Source organism: Cottoperca gobio, chromosome 6 (assembly GCF_900634415.1).
Source record: "Cottoperca gobio chromosome 6, fCotGob3.1, whole genome shotgun sequence".
Taxonomy (NCBI): Eukaryota; Metazoa; Chordata; class Actinopteri; order Perciformes; family Bovichtidae; genus Cottoperca; species Cottoperca gobio.
Genome location: NC_041360.1, coordinates 3,281,009 through 3,301,518, shown reverse-complemented (window position 1 = coordinate 3,301,518; position 20,510 = coordinate 3,281,009). Strand labels below are relative to the sequence as shown.

Sequence of the window (20,510 nt, the reverse complement as noted above, 5' to 3'; positions counted from 1 at the left end):
AATAAGAAAAATGTCAAAGAATTAATAATGATCTTGTACAAAATGGTATGTTCTTCTAGTTCACTAATTACCACCACACTACACAAAAGGGCCATGTTTGAATCATATATTCATTATTACACTTAGATGTCACCACGTCACTCAGTTAGCAGATGAGCAGATGTATCCCAATGCATTGGTGTGTGTGTGTGTGTGTGTGTGTGTGTGTGTGTGTGTGTGTGTGTGTGTGTGTGTGTGTGTGTGTGTATGTGTGTGTGTGAGTGTATGTGTGTGTGTGTGTGAGTGTATATGTGTGTGTGTGTGTGTGTGTGTGTGTGTGTGTGTGTGTGTGTGTGTGTGTGTGTGTGTGTGTGCAGTGGTCAGGGCCAGCAAGGCCTTCTCTGCTGGCCTAAACATCATCAGAATATAAATTTAATTTTGATAATTTTTTTCCACAAATATGTATTAAATTATTCCCCATAGTCTATTCTCTTCATTTCATAGCTTTCCTCTTGGTTGCGCTGCTTCCAGCCTGAGATCGGGATTTGGAGGGCTGGCCTTTATGTTAGAGCTTTTATCCCATGGGTGTGGCCCGCGGGATGACTTTGCAAAGTGTAAAAATTATTTGTTTTGATCATAAAGTAAAGTACTGTTCCAGATACCTGTGATAAAATGTTTTGTGCCTTTGTAGATAAACTGTGATCTGTAAATTGTAATGCACATGTGTAAATGATAAACTGAGGCATATAATTATTGAAATTGCACCTTTTATTCTCAAGAATTTTCAGGTTGTTCATAATGTTTTGTAAAAAGATAGTTCATTAAATTTGAACATTTTCAGAATGTACTTGTAATTTCTTGCACTAAGACGAAGGGAAACGAAAGGTTATTTATATGTTATTATGCTGTGATGTTACTGGTCCGGCCCACTTGAGATTAAATTATGCTGCATGTGGCCCCTGAACTAAAATTAGTTTGACACTCCTGTTTTATCCAATCATATTTTAGCCATAATGTGTTGCCAGGGTCCAAGAAATCTGCCCTTAGGCCTTCAGAATCAACAGTGCGGGCGCCTGTCGCTTAAAGTGAACGGAAACAAAACTGTGGCGTTAGCCGATCAGATTTCGAGTTGGCGACACCGGGGCCAGCTAGCAGGCGTACGATAACGTCAGCACGTCCACGTCTTTTGATTGGATACGCACTATTGAGAGGCAGAGCTACGCAGAGCTAGGCAGAGCTAGCAAACTGAACATGAACGAGCTAATTTAGATTCCACAACGAAAAGGTGAACAAAAATAGGGAAATATTGAAAAGACTGATTCTCTATCGTCACATTTCTTAAATGAAACTGCTTTGTCGCTGTTTAGTGAACACACTTGATAAAGCTCACATACTTTTGGTGGACTTAATACAACTTTGTAGACTAATCCCTTAAAAGCGCCTTTTATTTTTAAGTTTTGACAGTATCCAAGCGATCTTAAAGCTGATAGTTTAACACTCTTAATTGTAAATGCGGATTTATTGATTATAAATGTTTCGGAAATATTAATATAACTCTGTTGTACTTGATTATGTTAAGGTGATGCAACGCTCGGTTATACTGTGTTTCTGTCTAAATGTATAGTTTCTAGAGCCATGGCATCATGGCCCGCCACTGTGTGTGTGTGTGTGTGTGTGTGTGTGTGTGTGTGTGTGTGTGTGTGTGTGTGTGTGTGTGTGTGCACATACTATGCATCTATACCATTGCTGTACAGATCTTTTCTCCAACCACTAATGAACATTGGTTTCTTTTAATCCTCTTACAGGAACCCTTGACGAAGTATTTTCAGTTTCTAACTCATTAACCACATTAACCAAAGAGGCAGCACATCAGAGAACAGTTGTATTCTCAATGTACCTGGTGTCACATCATGTTATCTTTGTCAGAATGTTTGCTGGCTTTAAAACAGAATATGTTTATTTCCAATGGTCGACAACGGACACCTCGTGGAACCCATGTTCAAACTTTCAGACACATTCTGCAAACTGGCTTCACTTACAGGTTCCATGCTGCTCCATTCACACCAGTAATTCATCTGGTGTCATGTAATACTTTCAGAGAACTCATTAAGGACATAATTAATCTTAGCTGGACATTTCTTAGCAGTGACGCTGTTGAATAATACATTGATGCCTTCACCTACATCTGATGAATTATTATTATGATTTTTATTATGCCTATAATCATGTTTTATTGCTAGATATTTGTATTTCTTTTAATTGTACCTTTTATTTTCTATGTTTTTTTTCTCTTTAGTTTTCAAGTGGAAATAAAGTTTTAAATAAATATGTACTTAAACAAATGAAATCACAGACCGAGAAAAATGATCTGCATAACCAGTGAAAACAAGTCGTTGCCAGGAACACACACGTGACGGTGACTATGCTCCAGTACATTAGCTGCTGAGTTTATTATCTCTGAATACATGTTATTAATTCCACATCCACTACATAACGTACTTGGGTAACTCCATGTAAGAGTTAATTACATAGCAGATGGCTAAAAATATTTTGGCCCACATAGATTAGCCACTGCAATCGTAAAGATTAGAGAGCAGGTGCATCCGTCTGTATGAAGTCTGTTTATTCCAGCATCATTATTCAGTTGTTATCACCTCTGCTGTAAACATATGTGCTTTATTTTCTTGGTACTTTAAGTTGTAAAGAAAACAATGAAAAGTCTTTTTGACATGAATCAAAAAAAAAAGTGACAAATAGATTATTAGCTCAATAATCAAGATTCTAGTTCTACTGATCAAAGTTATTTTAGTTTTTGCTTATCATACATAACATTTCATTCGTGGAGGAAGATGGTGACCTGTAAGCTGCAGCTCAGAGCTTGTACAGAGCTTGTGAATCTTGTGTGTGGGTGGAGAAATGTTGAGAAAAAACGGTACGGGATACTTTGACATGATATGACGTCACGGGCCGTGACATGACACGACGGGACGTGACACGATGTGACATGACATGAGGTAATGAGTGTTGACTTTCAGGACAGTTTTCCTTTTACACATTAAAGTTGAGTTCTGACATAAAAATATAAAGGCCATTTTGAATGCTGTCTCTTCAATTGATATTTTCTCAGATTCACATCTCTCCTATCTGTTAAAGTCACTGCATATTCTGCTGAAAAGGTCCAAGCACTTGGCATGTTGTTGTGCCATGATCGACCACAGCCTCTACTCTGCCCAGTAGAGGTGAAGCTTTCACACCCTCCCTCTTTTCCCTCTGCTTTTGAGGCCTCTGATTCTAAAAACATATTTCAGTCCTCACTGTCTGAAGGAGCTAGAAGTTCAGCTCAGGAATCATGCAGGGCAAATAGAATATGCAACATTATGTCTTTAAAATCCACTGTGATACTATTCAAAGAATAAAGCATGTATGTTTCTTCAATTCCCAGTAGTTCCGACAGAACTGACACCATTTTACATGATGGTTTATATGCGATTAGTGAAAACAACAGTGACAGACGCAGGTGTGTTACTCAGGAGCTGCTATTCTGACATCCTGTGGAGGTAAATTGTGGAAATAGGTAAAATACCAGGGCAGAGGATTCAGCGTCCCTGGACAGCAGCCATGTGTTACGTTTCAATGAAAACAGAATGAATGTGACGATACTAATAGTACAGAACATGTGTGTATGTGTGTCGCCATGATACCAACATTTCAAACAACAACAGCAGCATTATGTCAAAGATTTCAAACAAGGACATTAAAATCACAAGAGGAAAAAAAAGAAAACAAAGCATTTGAGTGGAAGCTTTGAAACGGAAATGAAGTGAAGCATGTTACTTAACTGAGGATGTCTCACTGCCCCTAGAGACAAGTAAAGAGACCCTCTTCCTTTAGCTTTCACTCTTTGATATGAAGACTAGCAGTGTTACCTTGAACATGAGAGCACAGTGGTAATTATAGGTCTAATTATTATCAGGACAAGCTGACTCAGCAGCGTTACGGTTGGGTTTCTATGTGTATTTCTGCAAAAATAAATGATATGCACATATCTTTTATCGGTTTGATCCCCCAGACCGGCAGGATGAATCTGGGTTGGGAAAGTGAAAGCAGCACTTGCCCCTCCCTCCTTACCACCACCTAAACCCAAACCCCTGCAGAAGATCAGACTGAGGTTGAACTGGGCAGCTTCCAGGTGTGAATATGTAACTGTGAATGTGATCAGGGCATTCCTAAAAAAAAGATAGCATTGCTCTCAGAGAAACCCCTGAATAAAAAAAAATAATGCATGATCTAAAGTGCATGGCGCGAGAGCATTTAGGGCATGTCCAACTCCACTTCTGTGAGTTAAACGGCACATAATCTGGGCGTGAAAATGACAACTGAATCGGTCTGAAAGTAGCAATGACAGTCACGCTGCACTGGGTGTTTGAACACATTCTGCCTAAAGTGATTCAGATCCAGCTCTGAAGAAAACCCTAAATGAACCTCCTAAACTGCTCTTTAGATATGTACACATGCTAATATATGAGGCCTCTTGATTACATAAGCTCTTTTCTAACACTCACTGCACCTGATGAGTGTATACTGACTAAATAAATAAGCTGTTTCTTGAACCACCCACATGAAGATTAACATATCCAGTAAATATGGCCAGTGGGATTTCCTGTAGCACTACTCTACTCACTTTCTTAGCAAGAAACTGGACAACTTAATTTTCATCAATGAAAAGCGTGTTTTAATCTGCAAATGTTCCTGCTTGTCACCTTTTAATAATTTTCAGGTTGGTGAGCTATTGTGTAGAAAATAGACATGGTACAAAGATTAGTTGTGATAGTGAAGCAGTCACCTCTGATAACTAGACTAACACAAGCCAGAACATCAACCCAGCTCTATGCTACTGGATAGTGGACTTTCTTAGAAACAGAATTCTATCAGTCAAGTTTAACAAGGCCACAGCATGCCCTCTGACCCTGAGTACTGGTGCACCACAGGGCTGTGTGTTATCTCCTCTGCTTTTCTTTATTGACACCAACCAGCTCATGTCTCACCAACAGTACATGGACGACACCACTATCTTTGGTCTCATCAACAACAATGGTGAGACTCCATACCAACAAGAGGAAAACAATAGAAATAGCTGTCGAGCTGTAGAGATCATCCTGACATCTTCTTTCACTGTCTGCGGATCTGTCTGTCTGTCTGTCTGTCTGTCTGTCTGTCTATCTCTCTATCTATCTGTGTGTCTGTCTGTCTATCTATTAGTATTCTGGACTGTTTACTGTGACTGTGCAGGCAACCATGACAGGAGAACAGTGTGGGTACAATGTCCCAGCTGTGACTAATAAATAATGGTCAACTTACAGTTCGAAGAGCTGCAGATGTTCAAAGATCTGCCAGGACAATGTGGTCAACATGAGGTTCTTGGACAGGTTTCTGTGGGAGAGAGAGAGAAAGAGACACATGTGAGAAACTTCCCTTTCAAAATGACCCCAAGAGGTCAGACTTGTTGGGCTCACTGTGTATTGATGTGTTCATTCTGTCAGACAAGCTGTGCCTGATGTCTCACTGCAACTCACTCAGTCTTTCTCAAAGCCTGAAACATCTTGGTGTTAACTGTCCTCATACGAAGGTAAACCAGTATCAACTGCAGACCTTACTGTTACAATCTGAACCCCTGATCTTTATTTTTGTTCAACAATAACATATCATTATTGACCTATGATTCATTAGCATTTATATATATATACATATACACACACCCGACATAACCACTCTAAGAAACAACAAGTGGTTTGCATATGTTTAATAACAATAAATTAAAGTTGATTTTGAATTAATGTTTTACCAAGACTGCTTTTTCTGTTCCAGTCCCCTGCTCATAATCGGTCCTAGTTCTAGAAGAAATTATATCACAATGAATAATGCAAAATAAGAAAGCCAAAATGAAACTATGACTGGGCAGCACAGCTGAGGAGCTTGGTTGTGTGGACAACGAAGGATAACGAAGGATACAAAATGGAGAAGAATTCATGCCTGAAGGAGCCTTTTGAGTCAAAAAGTAAAATCTATAATTTTTTGACTCAAAATAAATAATGAAGCTTTTCGTATTAAGGATTTGTCTTTAGTAGAACATTTGATTACAGCAAAGCTACAACTGAACGTAGGCACTGCTTCCACAGCCTGTGCGAGAACTATGTGTTTAAAGTGCTTTCTTTCAGTTCATTTATGTATTTAATTTTACTAGGTGCCAAGAGCATGTCCAGTTTGTTTGTGAGTTAAGTTGATGTGATAAAAGTAATGCATAATAATACAAATAAAGCCAGTTATCCATGATATCTCTTCAAGTCCTAAACGGGTTATTGGTTATTACAAAAAAACAACAACTTTAAGATCATTGCTAGTTTCAAAACACATCCAAGCTGCTTAATGTGTTGAAACTGCTGCATTAAAGGAGCCTGGAACAATCAGCTCTAGTCTCTGATACCACTGACTGTCTGGGGATGTTTCATTTGGATTTCTGAGGGTTTCCATTTCAGTGACATCACCAACACATCGTGTTTTAAATGTCACCCTGACACACCAAGCTGTAGGTTAATTGCGTAGCCGTCAGTGAACGTCTGCGTAGTTTCTGCAGTGTGTTCCGGACCTTCTCTGCTGCTGATTCAGAATGTTGAATCAGCGTCAGGGACTGTCGGCAAAGGAAATCACCCTGATTGGCTATTCAGTTTAAGCCAATCAGTGCACGAGAAGAGAAACAAAACATGAGGAAACAAAACAAACGACTAAAGTCAAGTAGGCTCTCTTTTAATTTTTAATCTTCGTCTCATCTGATCATTCATATACACCATCTGGAATTAAGATAAGTGGGCGAGAGTGGTGTGAAAATGGTCTGCAAATGCTGCTTTTTTATAATGTATCATAACAACGACTTGTATATTTACAGTCATTGTCATATGGTTTCCTAATGACGAATACAGACTACCACCACCGGCTGTTATTGAGTTATTTCCTCTCACGCAGGCGCAGAACGTGCTAGTAGCTGTAGTCTTTGCAGTGTGTCCAAATGCGACTTTTTGGCCAAGACGTGATATCTCCGTCTCCACTTGTTCTGTAACGAGTGTTTTGTGTGTCTGGGCCTTCAGAGAGAATAAGAGCTGGAGGAGCCTCCAACATTACGTACACATGCACACAGGCCTGCACACACAGCAGCGTCTGAACTTTACACAGTCGAGTCACGACTCAATTCCCTCGTAACCCCTTCTGACTCGCAGTAACAGACAACAGAAAAACACAGGTGTCCATCTCCATGGCAACATAAAGTCAACTATGAAGAGGGGCTCAGGCTGGTGTGAGTGGAGGGACGAGGCACCCACTGGAATCCAAATCACATCATTATCAACAATAAAGGGATTATTAAAACCTCCTGTGTAGGGATGTCACTGTGTGTGTGTGTGTGTGTGTGTCTGTCTGTCTGTCTGTCTGTCTGTCTGTCTGTCTGTCTGTCTGTCTGTGTGTGTGTGTGTGTGTGTGTGTGTGTGTGTGTGCGTGCGTGTGTGTGTGTGTGTGTGTTATATTTCACACTTGACTTGATAGTTTGATGACATTACACAGACTCTAGTTCCTCTGGTAAAAAAGTAAAGTGACCCCACGTCCTCCACTGTTACACGGCTGAGCTCCTCACACACATGTGTTGTTGTTGATTCAATCCTCACTCTTTGAAACAACTTATTTCTTTGGGGACCTTTAAAATGAGATTTGTACTCCAGCAAAATACTGAATACATTGCTTTTTCCATGCATAAATCACTTCCATGTTTATCTTCTCGTCTTTATTATAGTCATTATGTCCCGACCATCACTGAATGTACTAACAAGTACTGTGTGTGTATCACAGCCTGATATATCTTCTTCCTCTGAGCCATAGAGCTACATTGTTGTTAAAAACTCATCAATGAGCCTCATTGTTGCACTGAGTGACATGTTGCTTCATTACCATGAACACACACACACTGTACTTTATTCTCACTCAATCCCACACACACACCGTACTGTTGCCACAGACACTCACTAGAGAACCAAATGTGGATTAATCCGCCGCTGAAAATAGTCCCCAACAAATGCAGTATTTACTCCTTTTTGTTTGATCAACACTACATTGACCATCTGTTTTAGGAAACTACTGAGTCTTTATTTGTTTTATAACTAGATATTTATGAAGAGTTTTTAAAGATTTGAGCTGAAAGACTTCCTACACCCTGTCTCCTAGAAACGATCTTTATATACAACAAAGTTTCACAACATATATAATGCTGCCCAGAATACATGCCATTATTAACATAATGGAAACAATGTTGATAAGTCATCAACGCTCACTCGTCATGTCAACATACTACAAATGAAGCAAAGCATTTAGCAGGTGGTGATAAATAACAACAAACTAGAAAATCAGATGAAATTGATTAAATAAAGAGTTTCTCATTTTACTGGTGAATAGAATTGCAAGAAGTTAACACAACATCTGATCGAGTCATGAAAACAAGCAGACACCCACTCACAGACACACATAATCATAATAATCCCTGTATAAAATATGGACGTAGTGTCCGTGACATAGGTTTCTGAAAGTGGGTGGACGTCGCCATCTTGGCTCCGTCTAACTCCCGGCTAATCCAAAAGTGGGCATCGGAGGTGGAATTGAGGTGGGCCCGGTTGACGCAGCAGAGCAGACCGCTAGCAGCCTGAGACGGCCCACACCTGTCACTCAATGAGACCACGGCCCTAATAATGTGTAACTTTAAGCCTTAATATATTTACAACAGGTGAGTTAAATAGAAATTCACCCCTCCTGTCTGGGATCATTCTTTTCCATGTCCTTGGTCTTCAGGAATACGAAAAAATAAACAAAAAGGAAGTGTAGCTCGGTATGTCACGTACATTGTGGGTCAAAATGCAGGTTGCTTATTTACGCAATGTGCAAGCGTTGACACACCCGCTGTGATCTGAAATGAGTGAGAAGAGGCTATGTTTTCTCGCGATTAGTTCACTTAGTAGGTCTTCTCCGTAAGACTGCCACAGCAGGCAGCTACACAAATCACACTCCTTACAAGCTGCCCAACTGAGGGAGCCCATGTCTCTAATTACAAACCAATGAAACAATGACCCACAGGCCATGTATGTGATGTACGGGCCCTTTGATGGCTCTGAGGGCCCTTGAGCTGATCTGTAGTTTTAAAACTGCACATGACTTATTTTACCCAGGAAGGGACTTATAGCATGTCATCAATAACAGCAGTCAGTCTTTTTTTAGGAAGATGCTTGATCAGCATGTACATATTATGCAGGTTTTGTCTGAGAAACACTGAGATGACATTATGCAGAGTGAGTTACATCTCCATCTTATCATGCAAATGTTGATTGCAAAGTTAAGTGCCAGCATGCATATTCACTACAGGAATAAACTATGAGTTATGAGCATATACACACACACACACACACACACACACACACACACACACACACACACACACACACACACACACACACACAGACACACACACACACACACACACACACACACACACACACACACACACACACACACACAGTATCTCTCCCTGAGGGCTGAAAACAACATGTTTATATATCAGCTGTGAAGAATGAATCATCAGCTTGTGTTCTGAGTAGTTTTGTCCCAGAGGTTTGGACTCATGCCCCTAAACATGAAACATGACATTTAGCATGAATGTTAATTCCTAACTTTTGGATAAGTAGTTTCACAGTTTATTTTAAAGTTAGTAACACACATTTCTCTATACTGAGTTCACTTTTAGCAATTGTAAAATATATATATTTTTTAATAATTTAATTTAAATGTGCATGTGCAGAATATTGACACTGCGTGCAGCTCAGAGTGACCTCTCACTGTCCTGTAACTCCCTCTGACCTCCTCTGCTATAAATGTACTCACTCATGGCTTTGAAGACCCTTTGGATCAGCCCCCCCGCGCCTTTCTACATGCACAAGGTGTCCTTTGGAAAGGTCAACCTGACTACAGTAAGACAGAAAAGGACAGCCTAATATTAAAAACAGTCTGTGCATGCGTGCATGCGTATATGCTGCGTGTGTATGTGTGTGTTATTACAATTCAGAATGAGCAATGAGGGAAATGAGTCATGACCATGAGAAGGTCGGGGGCTGTGTGTGTGTGTGTTTATCTTGTTTACAGAGGTGTGTGTATTTGTACAAGTGGAGGTGTGTGAGTGTGTACATGTGAGTGTTGTGTGCATTCATGTAAATGTGTGTAAGAATCGTACAGCGTGCATATGAAGGTTAATGTGCTTAACACTCAATGCAAAAACAACAATCTCTCTCTATCTTTGTGTCTTAAACACACACATGCCACAGATAAACATTATGGAATAATAATAATAATAATAATAATAATAATAATAATAATAATAATAATAATAATAATAATAATAATAATAATAATAATAATAGTGTGCATAAGTTCATGAAGCAGCATATTGTTAGAGGACTCCTGAGTGAAAGAGAGGGTTTTATTCATCTCTGTGTTGATGTTTGAGAGCTGCATTGAAGGGTGCACTTTCATTAAGTTGGGGGACAGATTTTTAAAAGATTTTTAGAGCTTTTTATTTACTTCCAATAATAGTGCATCCTTCATTAACTAATAATGCAACTGAGTAGTTAGTCCTTCCTTGGAAATGGCCACATTCAATGTTTGTTTAATTAAATTACAGTTAATTTAGCTGACGCTTTTGTCCAAAGCGACTTACAATAAGTGCAAACAATTAGAGGGTACAACTCTGAACAGCAAGAAACTTGCAAGCACAATTGCTTCAAATAAGCCAAACAAAAGTGCAACATACAGAAACAATAGAATACAAATTCAACCATTAGCTACAAATAAACCAAACCTATATAAGTGCAAAATACAAAGAACATAATTATTATTATTTTATTTGTTTTATTAGTTTTTTGCATTCGCTGAGGTGCAGCCAACACAGTTGGGTTTTCAGTCTGCACTAGAAGGTGTGAAAACTGTCTGCTGACCTGACATCAATGGGGAGCTCGTTCCACCATTTTGGAGCCAGGATAGCAAACATGCGGTTTTATTTGAGGAGAATCTGGGTCCCACTCACAGTGAGGGAGCAGCGAGCCGATTGGCCGATGCAGAGCAAAGTGAACGAGCTGGGGTGTAGGGTCTGACCATGGCCTGGCCATGGCCTTGTCTTTCAAACTCCATACATAAGTTAATGACAAGTTTTTCGGATACACATTTGAAGTCTCAAGCCAAATTCAATAAAACCAGAATGACATCATTGGGTTATTTTCTTGTACTTTAAAGTAAGACCTCTGTGACATAATGCTACAACGTATTGTAACAGTCGTGAGAAGAGCCATAAAGTTCCCAGTAATATCAGTTCCACAGCAATATTAATGAACGTAATAAGTTTTCATCATCATCAGATAACATTAGAACTGCTCGTCCTATCCGGCACAGTGAGTGTTCAGAATTGTCCAAGTGTGTGTTTTATTGCAAGTTTTTTATTTGTAAGAATCTGTATTTTTAATTTAGTTTAGTGTAAAACAATGATTTTATGGCTGATGGAAATATCTTTGGGAAACTCTGGGATGTCTACTAGAATTTTGAAATAATTTTTTCAATTGAAATTAATCACAGTAATGATACAAAAATCAATTGTTGTGTAAAGTGAAACATAGTGAAAATTTCAGCACAATTATATTTCAGAGATATTGAGATCCTGTCCTGTGAATACAGCTTTGTATATTTTGATTTCAGATGTCATTTTGACTTTCTCTAGATGTGGATTTAGAGGTGAGATGTCTCTCAGAGGTGTATAGATTAAAGTCCATTTTTTAGACAAGATTAGTTTTGAATTCAAATAAAAACAATCAAAGTAAAAAGTTTACTTGTGACTTTCCCTGTTATAAAACATCAGAAAACTCCCTATTACACTGGAGGAATGGGACTCATGGTGACCGGTAGACTGCTTTGTTTAACATCAGTGTCAAAGTCAATGTAAGCGTGTGTGCATGGTTTACAGCCTCCACCTTACAACCCTGACACCGTGTCTCCCCTGGAGGCGTAACATGAGCAGCACGCTAGCAGAGCAGCAGCGGTGCTTCATCACGATGTGTTCAAAGTATTGAGTGTCGGTCACCCTGAAGTGTAAAAATACACTTTTGGTTGCATTTACACAGGTAGTGAGGTGAAGATGGACTACTGAGAATCAGCGGCTGAAACATGTCCTGTGTCGATAAGCTGTCTATCTGATCCTGGAACAGTGAGACTTTCCTCACCAGGCAAAATGAATACGACTCATTTTACATTTACCTGGTAAAGAACACTAATGGGCAGATGAGGTATGGCTGGAAATCGTGTGACTTTGTTGTGCAGCCACAAAACCTCATAGGGAGGAGGTCTGGGTGGATGCATAGGTAGACAAAATGTGTGACTTTGACAAGGGAGGGGGACGCCAATATTAACCCATCCGTGTCATTTTGCAAAGGTTCAGAGCAACGAACGTAGTATTTAGTGTGAAAGTCACCGAGGGTGGTAGTGAGGGAGCATGGAGGGTCAAACAAACACAGACTTTCACACCAGGGACGAGCGTTCCTGGTGTGAACCCAAAAGCTGAGTATGTTTTACTGACAACATTATGTCATGGGACGTTGTCATGTGACTTCACATCTGCATCTTATCTTAACTAGTGAAGCTGTGAGTTGACCTTTAGTTAAGAATTGTTTTCTTAGTTTAGTTGTAATAGTTATATTTTGTAAATAATGTTGTTATGTTGGTAATATTATTATGTTATTATTATTATTATAATTATTATAGGAGCTTTTTTTTATGATTCCTGTCTCTGCTTCTATCTGTGTGTTTCACAACACATCAGCTCAGTGTGTCCTCACTAAGACATCTTCACAGAGCCACTGACAGACGACCGTGTCTCTGTGTCTGTAAGTGTGTGTGTGTATGTATGTATCTGTCTGTGTGTCTGTGTCTCTGTCTGCATGTCTGTGTGTGTGTCTGTGTGTCTGTCTGTGTGTGTATGTTTGTGTGTGTCTGTCTGTCTGTCTGTCTGTGTGTCTGTGTGTCTGTCTGTCTGTGTGTGTGTCTGTCTGTCTGTGTGTGTCTGTCTGTCTGTCTGTCTGTCTGTATTGTGTGTCTGTCTGTGTGTTGTGTGTCTGTCTGTGTGTTGTGTGTCTGTCTGTGTGTGTGTGTCTGTCTGTCTGTGTCTGTCTGTGTGTCTGTGTGTCTGTCTGTCTGTGTGTCTGTCTGTCTGTCTGTGTCTGTCTGTCTGTCTGTCTCTCTGTGTGTGTCTGTCTGTATTTCTGTGTGTGTGTTTGTCTGTGTGTCTGTCTGTGTGTTTGTGTGTCTGTCTGTCTGTCTGTCTGTGTGTCTGTTTGTCTGTCTGCCTGTCTGTGTGTCTGTATGTGTATTTGTGTGTCTGTATGCCTGTCTGTGTGTCTGTGTGTCTGTCTGCCTGTCTGTCTGCCTGCCTGGCTTTCTGCCTGCCTGCCTGTCTGTCTGTCTATATGTCTGTCTGTGTGTCTGTCTGTTTGTTAGTCTGTCTGTCTGTCTGTCTGTCTGTGTGTCTGCCTGTCTGTGTGTCTGTCTGTGTGTTTGTCTGTCTGCCTGTCTGTGTGTCTGTCTGTCTGTCTTTCTGTGTGTCTGTCTGTCTGTGTGTCTGTCTGTGTGTTTGTGTGTCTGTCTGTGTGTTTGTCTGTCTGCCTCTCTGCCTGTCTGTGTGTCTGTCTGTCTGCCTGTCTGTCTGCCTGGCTGTCTGTCTGTCTGTCTGTCTGTCTGTCTGTCTGTCTGTGTGTTTCTCTGTCTGCCTGTCTGGCTGTCTGCCTTACTGTCTGTCTGCCTGTCTGTCTGCCTGGCTGTGTGTCTGTCTGTCTGCCTGTCTGTTTGTCTGTTTGTGTGTCTGTCTGTCTGTGTGTGTGTCTGTCTGTCTGTCTGCCTGTCTGTTTGTCTGTTTGTGTATCTGTCTGTGTGTGTGTCTGTCTGTCTGCATGTGTCTGTCTGTGTGTCTGTCTGTCTGTCTGTGTGTCTGTGTGTGTGTCTGTCTGACTGTCTGTCTGTCTGTCTTTCTGTGTGTGTGTTTGTGTGTGTGTGTGTGTGTCTGTGTGTCTGTCTGTGTGTCTGTCTATGTGTATGTCTGTCTGCCTGTCTGTCTGCATGTCTGTGTGTCTGTATGTGTGTCTGTCTGCCTGTGTGTTTGTTTGTGTCTGTCTGTCTGTGTGTTTGTTTGTGTGTGTGTCTGTCTGTCTGTCTCTCGTGTCTGTCTGTGTGTCTGTATGTGTGTTTGTGTGTCTGTCTGTCTGTCTGTCTGCCTGTCTGTCTGCCTGTATGTGTGTCTGTCTGTGTGGTTGTGTGTCTGTTTGCCTGTCTGTCTGCCTGTCTGTGTGTCTGGCTGTGTATTTGTGTGTCTGTATGCCTGTCTGTGTGTCTGTCTGTGTGTCTGTCTGCCTGTCTGTCTGCCTGTATGTGTGTCTGGCTGTGTATTTGTGTGTCTGTATGCCTGTCTGTGCGTCTGTCTGTGTGTCTGTCTGCCTGTATGTGTGTCTGTCTGTCTGTCTGCCTGTGTGTCTGTCTGTGTGTGCTGTCTGTCTGTCTGCATGTGTCTGTCTGTGTGTCTGTCTGTCTGTCTGTGTGTCTGTGTGTGTGTCTGTCTGACTGTCTGTCTGTCTTTCTGTGTGTGTGTTTGTGTGTGTGTGTGTGTGTGTCTGTGTGTCTGTCTGTGTGTCTGTCTATGTGTATGTCTGTCTGCCTGTCTGTGTGTCTGTATGTGTGTCTGTCTGCCTGTGTGTTTGTTTGTGTCTGTCTGTCTGTGTGTTTGTTTGTGTGTCTGTCTGTCTGTCTCTCTGTCTGTCTGTGTGTCTGTATGTGTGTTTGTGTGTCTGTCTGTCTGTCTGTCTGCCTGTATGTGTGTCTGTCTGTGTGGTTGTGTGTCTGTCTGCCTGTCTGTCTGCCTGTCTGTGTGTCTGGCTGTGTATTTGTGTGTCTGTATGCCTGTCTGTGTGTCTGTCTGTGTGTCTGTCTGCCTGTCTGTCTGCCTGTCTGTGTGTCTGGCTGTGTATTTGTGTGTCTGTATGCCTGTCTGTGCGTCTGTCTGTGTGTCTGTCTGCCTGTATGTGTGTCTGTCTGTCTGTCTGCCTGTGTGTCTGTCTGTGTGTCTGTCTGTCTGTCTGCCTGTCTGTCTGCCTGTCTGTGTGTATGTTGAGTTTCATCAACATCATCACTAAATCATTAATTTCCTCTGAGTGAGAAGTGACTCTGATGTGGAAATGTCCATCATGCAGAAGTTGACAAGAATAGAAGAGGTAATAGTTGTAAAGTAAATGTTTGTGTTTATTTTCATGATTGACTGAAGATTATTGTTTAGTGTGTCTGACACAACAGATTGTGATTATTTCTTCAGGTTGGATTTCGACTGGCACCAGAGCAAAAGATACCTCAGAACGCTACAATATGGGCATGTCTTCAATAGATATGCAGTACAACATATGTGTTGTACATACAGTATAAGGAGTAAAGCCTGCTTTAAAAAACAAACAAATACACTGAATGAATAAATGATATCAAGTCTCATTTTGTGGCAGTGGGATGGTTTCTGCCAGCATCACTGCAGCTTTCAGCAGCACAAAGTTGAAAATGTTTTTTTATAGCACTTTAAATGACAATTCAAGATTCAAAAAACAACAAAAAAATGTATCATCACCCGCTTTGTGGCTCAGTCTGCCTGCCTTACTCTCCACAGGGAGTTCCTACCACTGCTGCTTAATACAATACACACACACGCACACACACACACATGCCTCTCTTCATGAAATCCCTGCCTGACAGAGGGAGTAAGAAGAGGAGTGCATTAAAATGCATGACTTTTTGTTTCAAAAAGGTTATGTACATTTCCCCCAACACACGTTTATTCACACATAGAGAATAATCTGTGCATCTGTGGAAACTGAATCAGCTTCGAAAACACGAGTGTCTACACACACACACACACACACACACACACACACACACACACACACACACACACACACACAGAGGTTGCATTGATTTACTCTCAGACAAAACATTTAGCTTCAAAACTCGTGAACATTTTATGGATTACAATCTGTTTAAGATTTATGGCATTATAATACATTTGAACAACAAGAGTGACCCTAAACATCACCTCTACGTAGTTATTATTGCTATATTGCACAACTTTTAACAATAATATGATGTCTGTACTATGTTACTAACTGCAGACATTCTGTTAAGCATAGTAAATGTTAGCTAATGCCAGTTACTAAACAAAAAGAGCATTTTTTTATGTTCCCAGTTGCAGGTGTCCGAGTGGTGGTAATAATGACTAATGAGGTCTTTGTTGTTTTAGACTTTGGCAATGGAATAAAAACACCACCATTCATATTATCAGGATGCTGAATGCCTCTGCTACATCTTTGACCGTCTTCAAAGCGTCTCTGCAGTTTGTAGCGTGCAGAACAAATGTAGCCACGAAGCAGCGGACACATTAGAGTGGATAGATGGCCGAGGCTCTTCTTTTCGAGCTGTGATTGTATGGAGGGAGAGGAGTGTGCTTAGGATCGTTTCAGAATTTAGCAGCGACTGAAAACACCTGCAGTGGTGTAACCTTGTCATCTTGTCGCAGTGATGTGGAAGTGTCAGTCCACACCGACATCACTGTTACAGGTGGTTACATTACATCCGTTTACAAACTCTCACACAACTCGTTGTAAATGGATGTTTGGATGTAGTTTTGCTGTTGTTAAACGCGCCCTTCTTTTACTTCAATTCATCAAGACATTTCTCTGTTTTCTGGATTACTTGTTCAGGCAGGAGGCTTGGGAGAATTTAAGATAAGAAGTGGTGAGTCATTGATATACAAATGATCATTTTGTGTATGAAGTGTTCCTTTAAATGGAGAGCAGGCGGCACATGAGATGCAGGTATGACATTGAATGTCTGTCAGCTGATAATCAACCAGCAGCAGGAAGTGCAGTTTATGGTTTAGTCAATTAATGGATCAATTAACGACAGATTCTGAGAGAGGATTAGCTGTTAGCTCATTTTGCTACATTCACTATTCTATAGGGTGACAGCAGCACAAAGCTGTGAAGTACACAGCTGTCCACACAGCAGACATTCATCACACAAATTATTTATAAATGCTTCACTTTACTTGTTACCTCCATCTTGTCAACCTGTTTCAGTTACCATGGTGACAGTCAGGCTATTAGTGCAAGGCCAAATAAATGACTTTCATTGTAACTTAATGAGAGCTACTCAAGAAGCCATCACTTACTCACACACACACACACACACACACACACACACACACACACACACACACACACACGCACACATGCACACACGCACACACTCACACACACACGTGCACACACACACACACACACACACACACACACATGCATGCACACACACACACATGCACTTGCACACACGCACACACACCCTCACACACACACACACGCACACACATACACACATGCACACACGCACACACACATGCACACACACACACATCTGGCTTCACTCATTGTGAATGTGGTTGTACAATAATGGCAGGTGTTTGAAGAAGATAGACTTTCATGAATAACCTCATTATTACTGTAATATTATCTAACACTGAGCTTCAACATAAGCAATATCAAAGAGGTGTTGAACATTTCAAGTTCTGTTTAAAAGTTAACACAGCACAACATGACCAAATAAATGAGGAGGAGCTCTGACGTCAGATTTAAATACATTAAATGTGTCTTTCCCAGTAACACTTGTTAAGTCTCATCTGAACTGAAGTCAAAGTGTTGACAAAAGTATCTGTCTATACCAACAGCCTCGCTAAATGTTGTATTTGCTAACCTAATATTCATTGGCAATGCAATTTATGTGCCTTTAAAGCATCAAATTGATTTAATATTGGCATATCATTAATAATGAAATATATTTGCACACACTCGCACTGTGCTTTTCATCTCTCCCTCTAACCCCTAACCCTCCCTCTTTCTCTCTTTGTCGCTCTCTCTCTTTTTAATTTGAACTAAACCAAGTTTTATGAACTGTCTGAACCCCACCCACTTTGACTGTAGGATAGCTGAATTTTCCATAAAACCTATGACTGATACAGCATGTTCCATACGTTCCATATGTTTCCCATACTTCCACTGGGTTTCTTTACTGAAGGAAATAAACATTCAGCTAAAAAGTACAGGTTCTAAGCTTCTTCTGAATGTTTAGGTTGTGGGCCCATGGCTCATTATTATGCAGAATGACGTAGGAGACGCTGACTCAGGTAGGGGCTGGGGGTGACTACAGAATATCAAAATCACTTTTCAATAATGTGTAAATTAAGTAAATATTTAGTAAGTAAATAAAAAAACAACTGGTTTGTGAAATCACAGTCCCTATGTTGGAAACAGAATGGACCTTTTATCTTATCCACAATGTTATGAAATAAATAACAAGCAACATCGGGAACAATACATATCCGTTTCCATCGCATTATTTGTGCTTTTCCCAAATTGGGTACATCGCCAGCATGTACACTATAGAGGGTGTCTGGTTTGTCAGCAGTTTGAATGAGGCAGATTTATAATTCTGGGCTGTATTCCACTCTGCACTATTGGTGCTGGTGTGTGCACATTTGTTCTCTCAGGCTTGAAAGTACTCAGAGAGGAATGACATGAATGGGAAAGCAGCACTGAGGAGGGAGAGGGATGTTCAAGTGAAGATCTGAGATTTTAAGAAACTGACAATGGTGTTGTTTACCTACAGTACATCCCTCTTGTATTGTGCATAACATTGACTTCTGGCAATTAAGTGGCTGTGTCTGTGCACGCGTGGGTGGGGGGTGTACGTTAGTTGGTTGTGAATAACGTTGGCCTGAATAAAAAATCTCCTGTATCACTGAGTTATTTAGATATGCATCTAGTTTGGTCTGTGTGAGAGCGTGTGCGCTGTCCTGTGAGGATCTTTGTCCTTTAGACCAGAGGTGCATCTCTCTGAAGTCGTGGGTTCAGCCTGGGGGGGGGGGGGGGGGGGGAATGTCATCTGCTGAGCGGCTCATCCATCACACCCTGCCTGTTTAAAAGCTTGGCTTCCAAAACTGTCTGTAGTTCTGTGTATGATACCTTGTGAAGTGTTATAGTTTTTGTTGTGAGGAACTTTATAAATATAATATTCCACTTCTGTTTGTAATAGCACTGAAGGTGTACGAGTGAGTTACCATTTTCCTTCTTTCTTTTCTCCTGTGCTGCTCTATCCCAAGGAGCCAGATTTAGTAAATGTCTTTTTTTTGTTTATTTATTTCACTTAGGGTTGGCCGGCCCTTTAAGCCTACTGTTCTTAGGGCCACACCAATAGGGGTGCTAAAAGTACAATATTGGTCCTGCGAGACCATTGAGGTTAATAAGATCACAAACAGTATCCACCAAATGTCATAGTAATATGTTCAGGAAAAGCCAAGTGTAGCCCCTCAGCAGGGAAACACATGTCATCTTTAGTTCACTACATCAGTATGAATCCTTTTTCTAAAACAACATTCTGGCCGGTAGTTATCAAGATATGTTGCTGTTACATGATAGGGAAAAATTAAAAAGAAGAAGAAGAAGAAGAAGAAGAAGAAGAAGAAGAAGAAGAAGAAGAAGAAGAAGAAGAAGAAGAAGAAGAAGAAGAAGAAGAAGAAGAAGAAGAAGAAGAAGAAGAAGAAGAAGAAGAGTTGTGAGCACAGGAGAGGCTATGAGTAGGCCTATAACACAAGTGGAAGCAGGAGTTGAATGTATATGTTTCTGGAGTAAATCCCACCAAATCCTCCAGGTACTTCTGGAGACTTAGAGCAGAGTTTTTCCATTGTTTCTTTCATCTCGTCTTTTCATCTTATTTCTCCTTTAATCTAATCCTTTCATTACCTCAGTACATGCCCCAGGTTTACTGTTTCATGTTTCTGTAGACTCACTGCTCAATGGGAATAGCATTAATGAAATGTGAATCTATTATTATGCAATAAAAAAGGTTACCGAACATTGAACCGTTTCAATTATTACAAACAACAGAAGCAGTAGTAGCAGATGTACAGGTACTGCTAGTGCTAACATTACTAAATACAGGACTAATACTAACAACAGAAGCAACAGATGTACAGGTACTGCTAGTGGTAACAGTACTAAATACAGGACTAATACTAACAACAGAGGCAGTAGTAGCAGATGTAGAAGTATTAGCAGCAGTATGAAGAGTTCAGCTGGGTTTAAACATCTGTCTGAAAATACAACACTAGATGGTTGTGAGTTCAATACCAGGGCTGCCACCATTGTGCCCCTGAGCACTGGTACTTAACCCTGAGTTAAGTACCTTGCCCTGTCCCTGTAGTTAGTTCACTGTAAGTCGCTCTAGATAAGAGCGTTTGCTAAGTGACCTGTAATGACCTGAACAGTAGTAGTATGTGAAGTTGT

General features: G+C 40.6%; 1 protein-coding gene across 4 annotated transcripts in view; it reads right to left on the bottom strand.

Annotated features, from left to right (window-relative positions):
* Positions 1–20,510, bottom strand: part of LOC115009608 (NT-3 growth factor receptor-like) — a 162,135-nt gene that overhangs the window by 94,274 nt on the left and 47,351 nt on the right. For all 4 annotated transcript variants that reach the window (XM_029433728.1, XM_029433731.1, XM_029433729.1 and 1 more), the window contains exon 4: positions 5,338–5,409. In XM_029433728.1, coding sequence (XP_029289588.1) covers positions 5,338–5,409 — 72 coding nt within the window. The remainder of the gene's footprint in view (positions 1–5,337; positions 5,410–20,510) is intronic.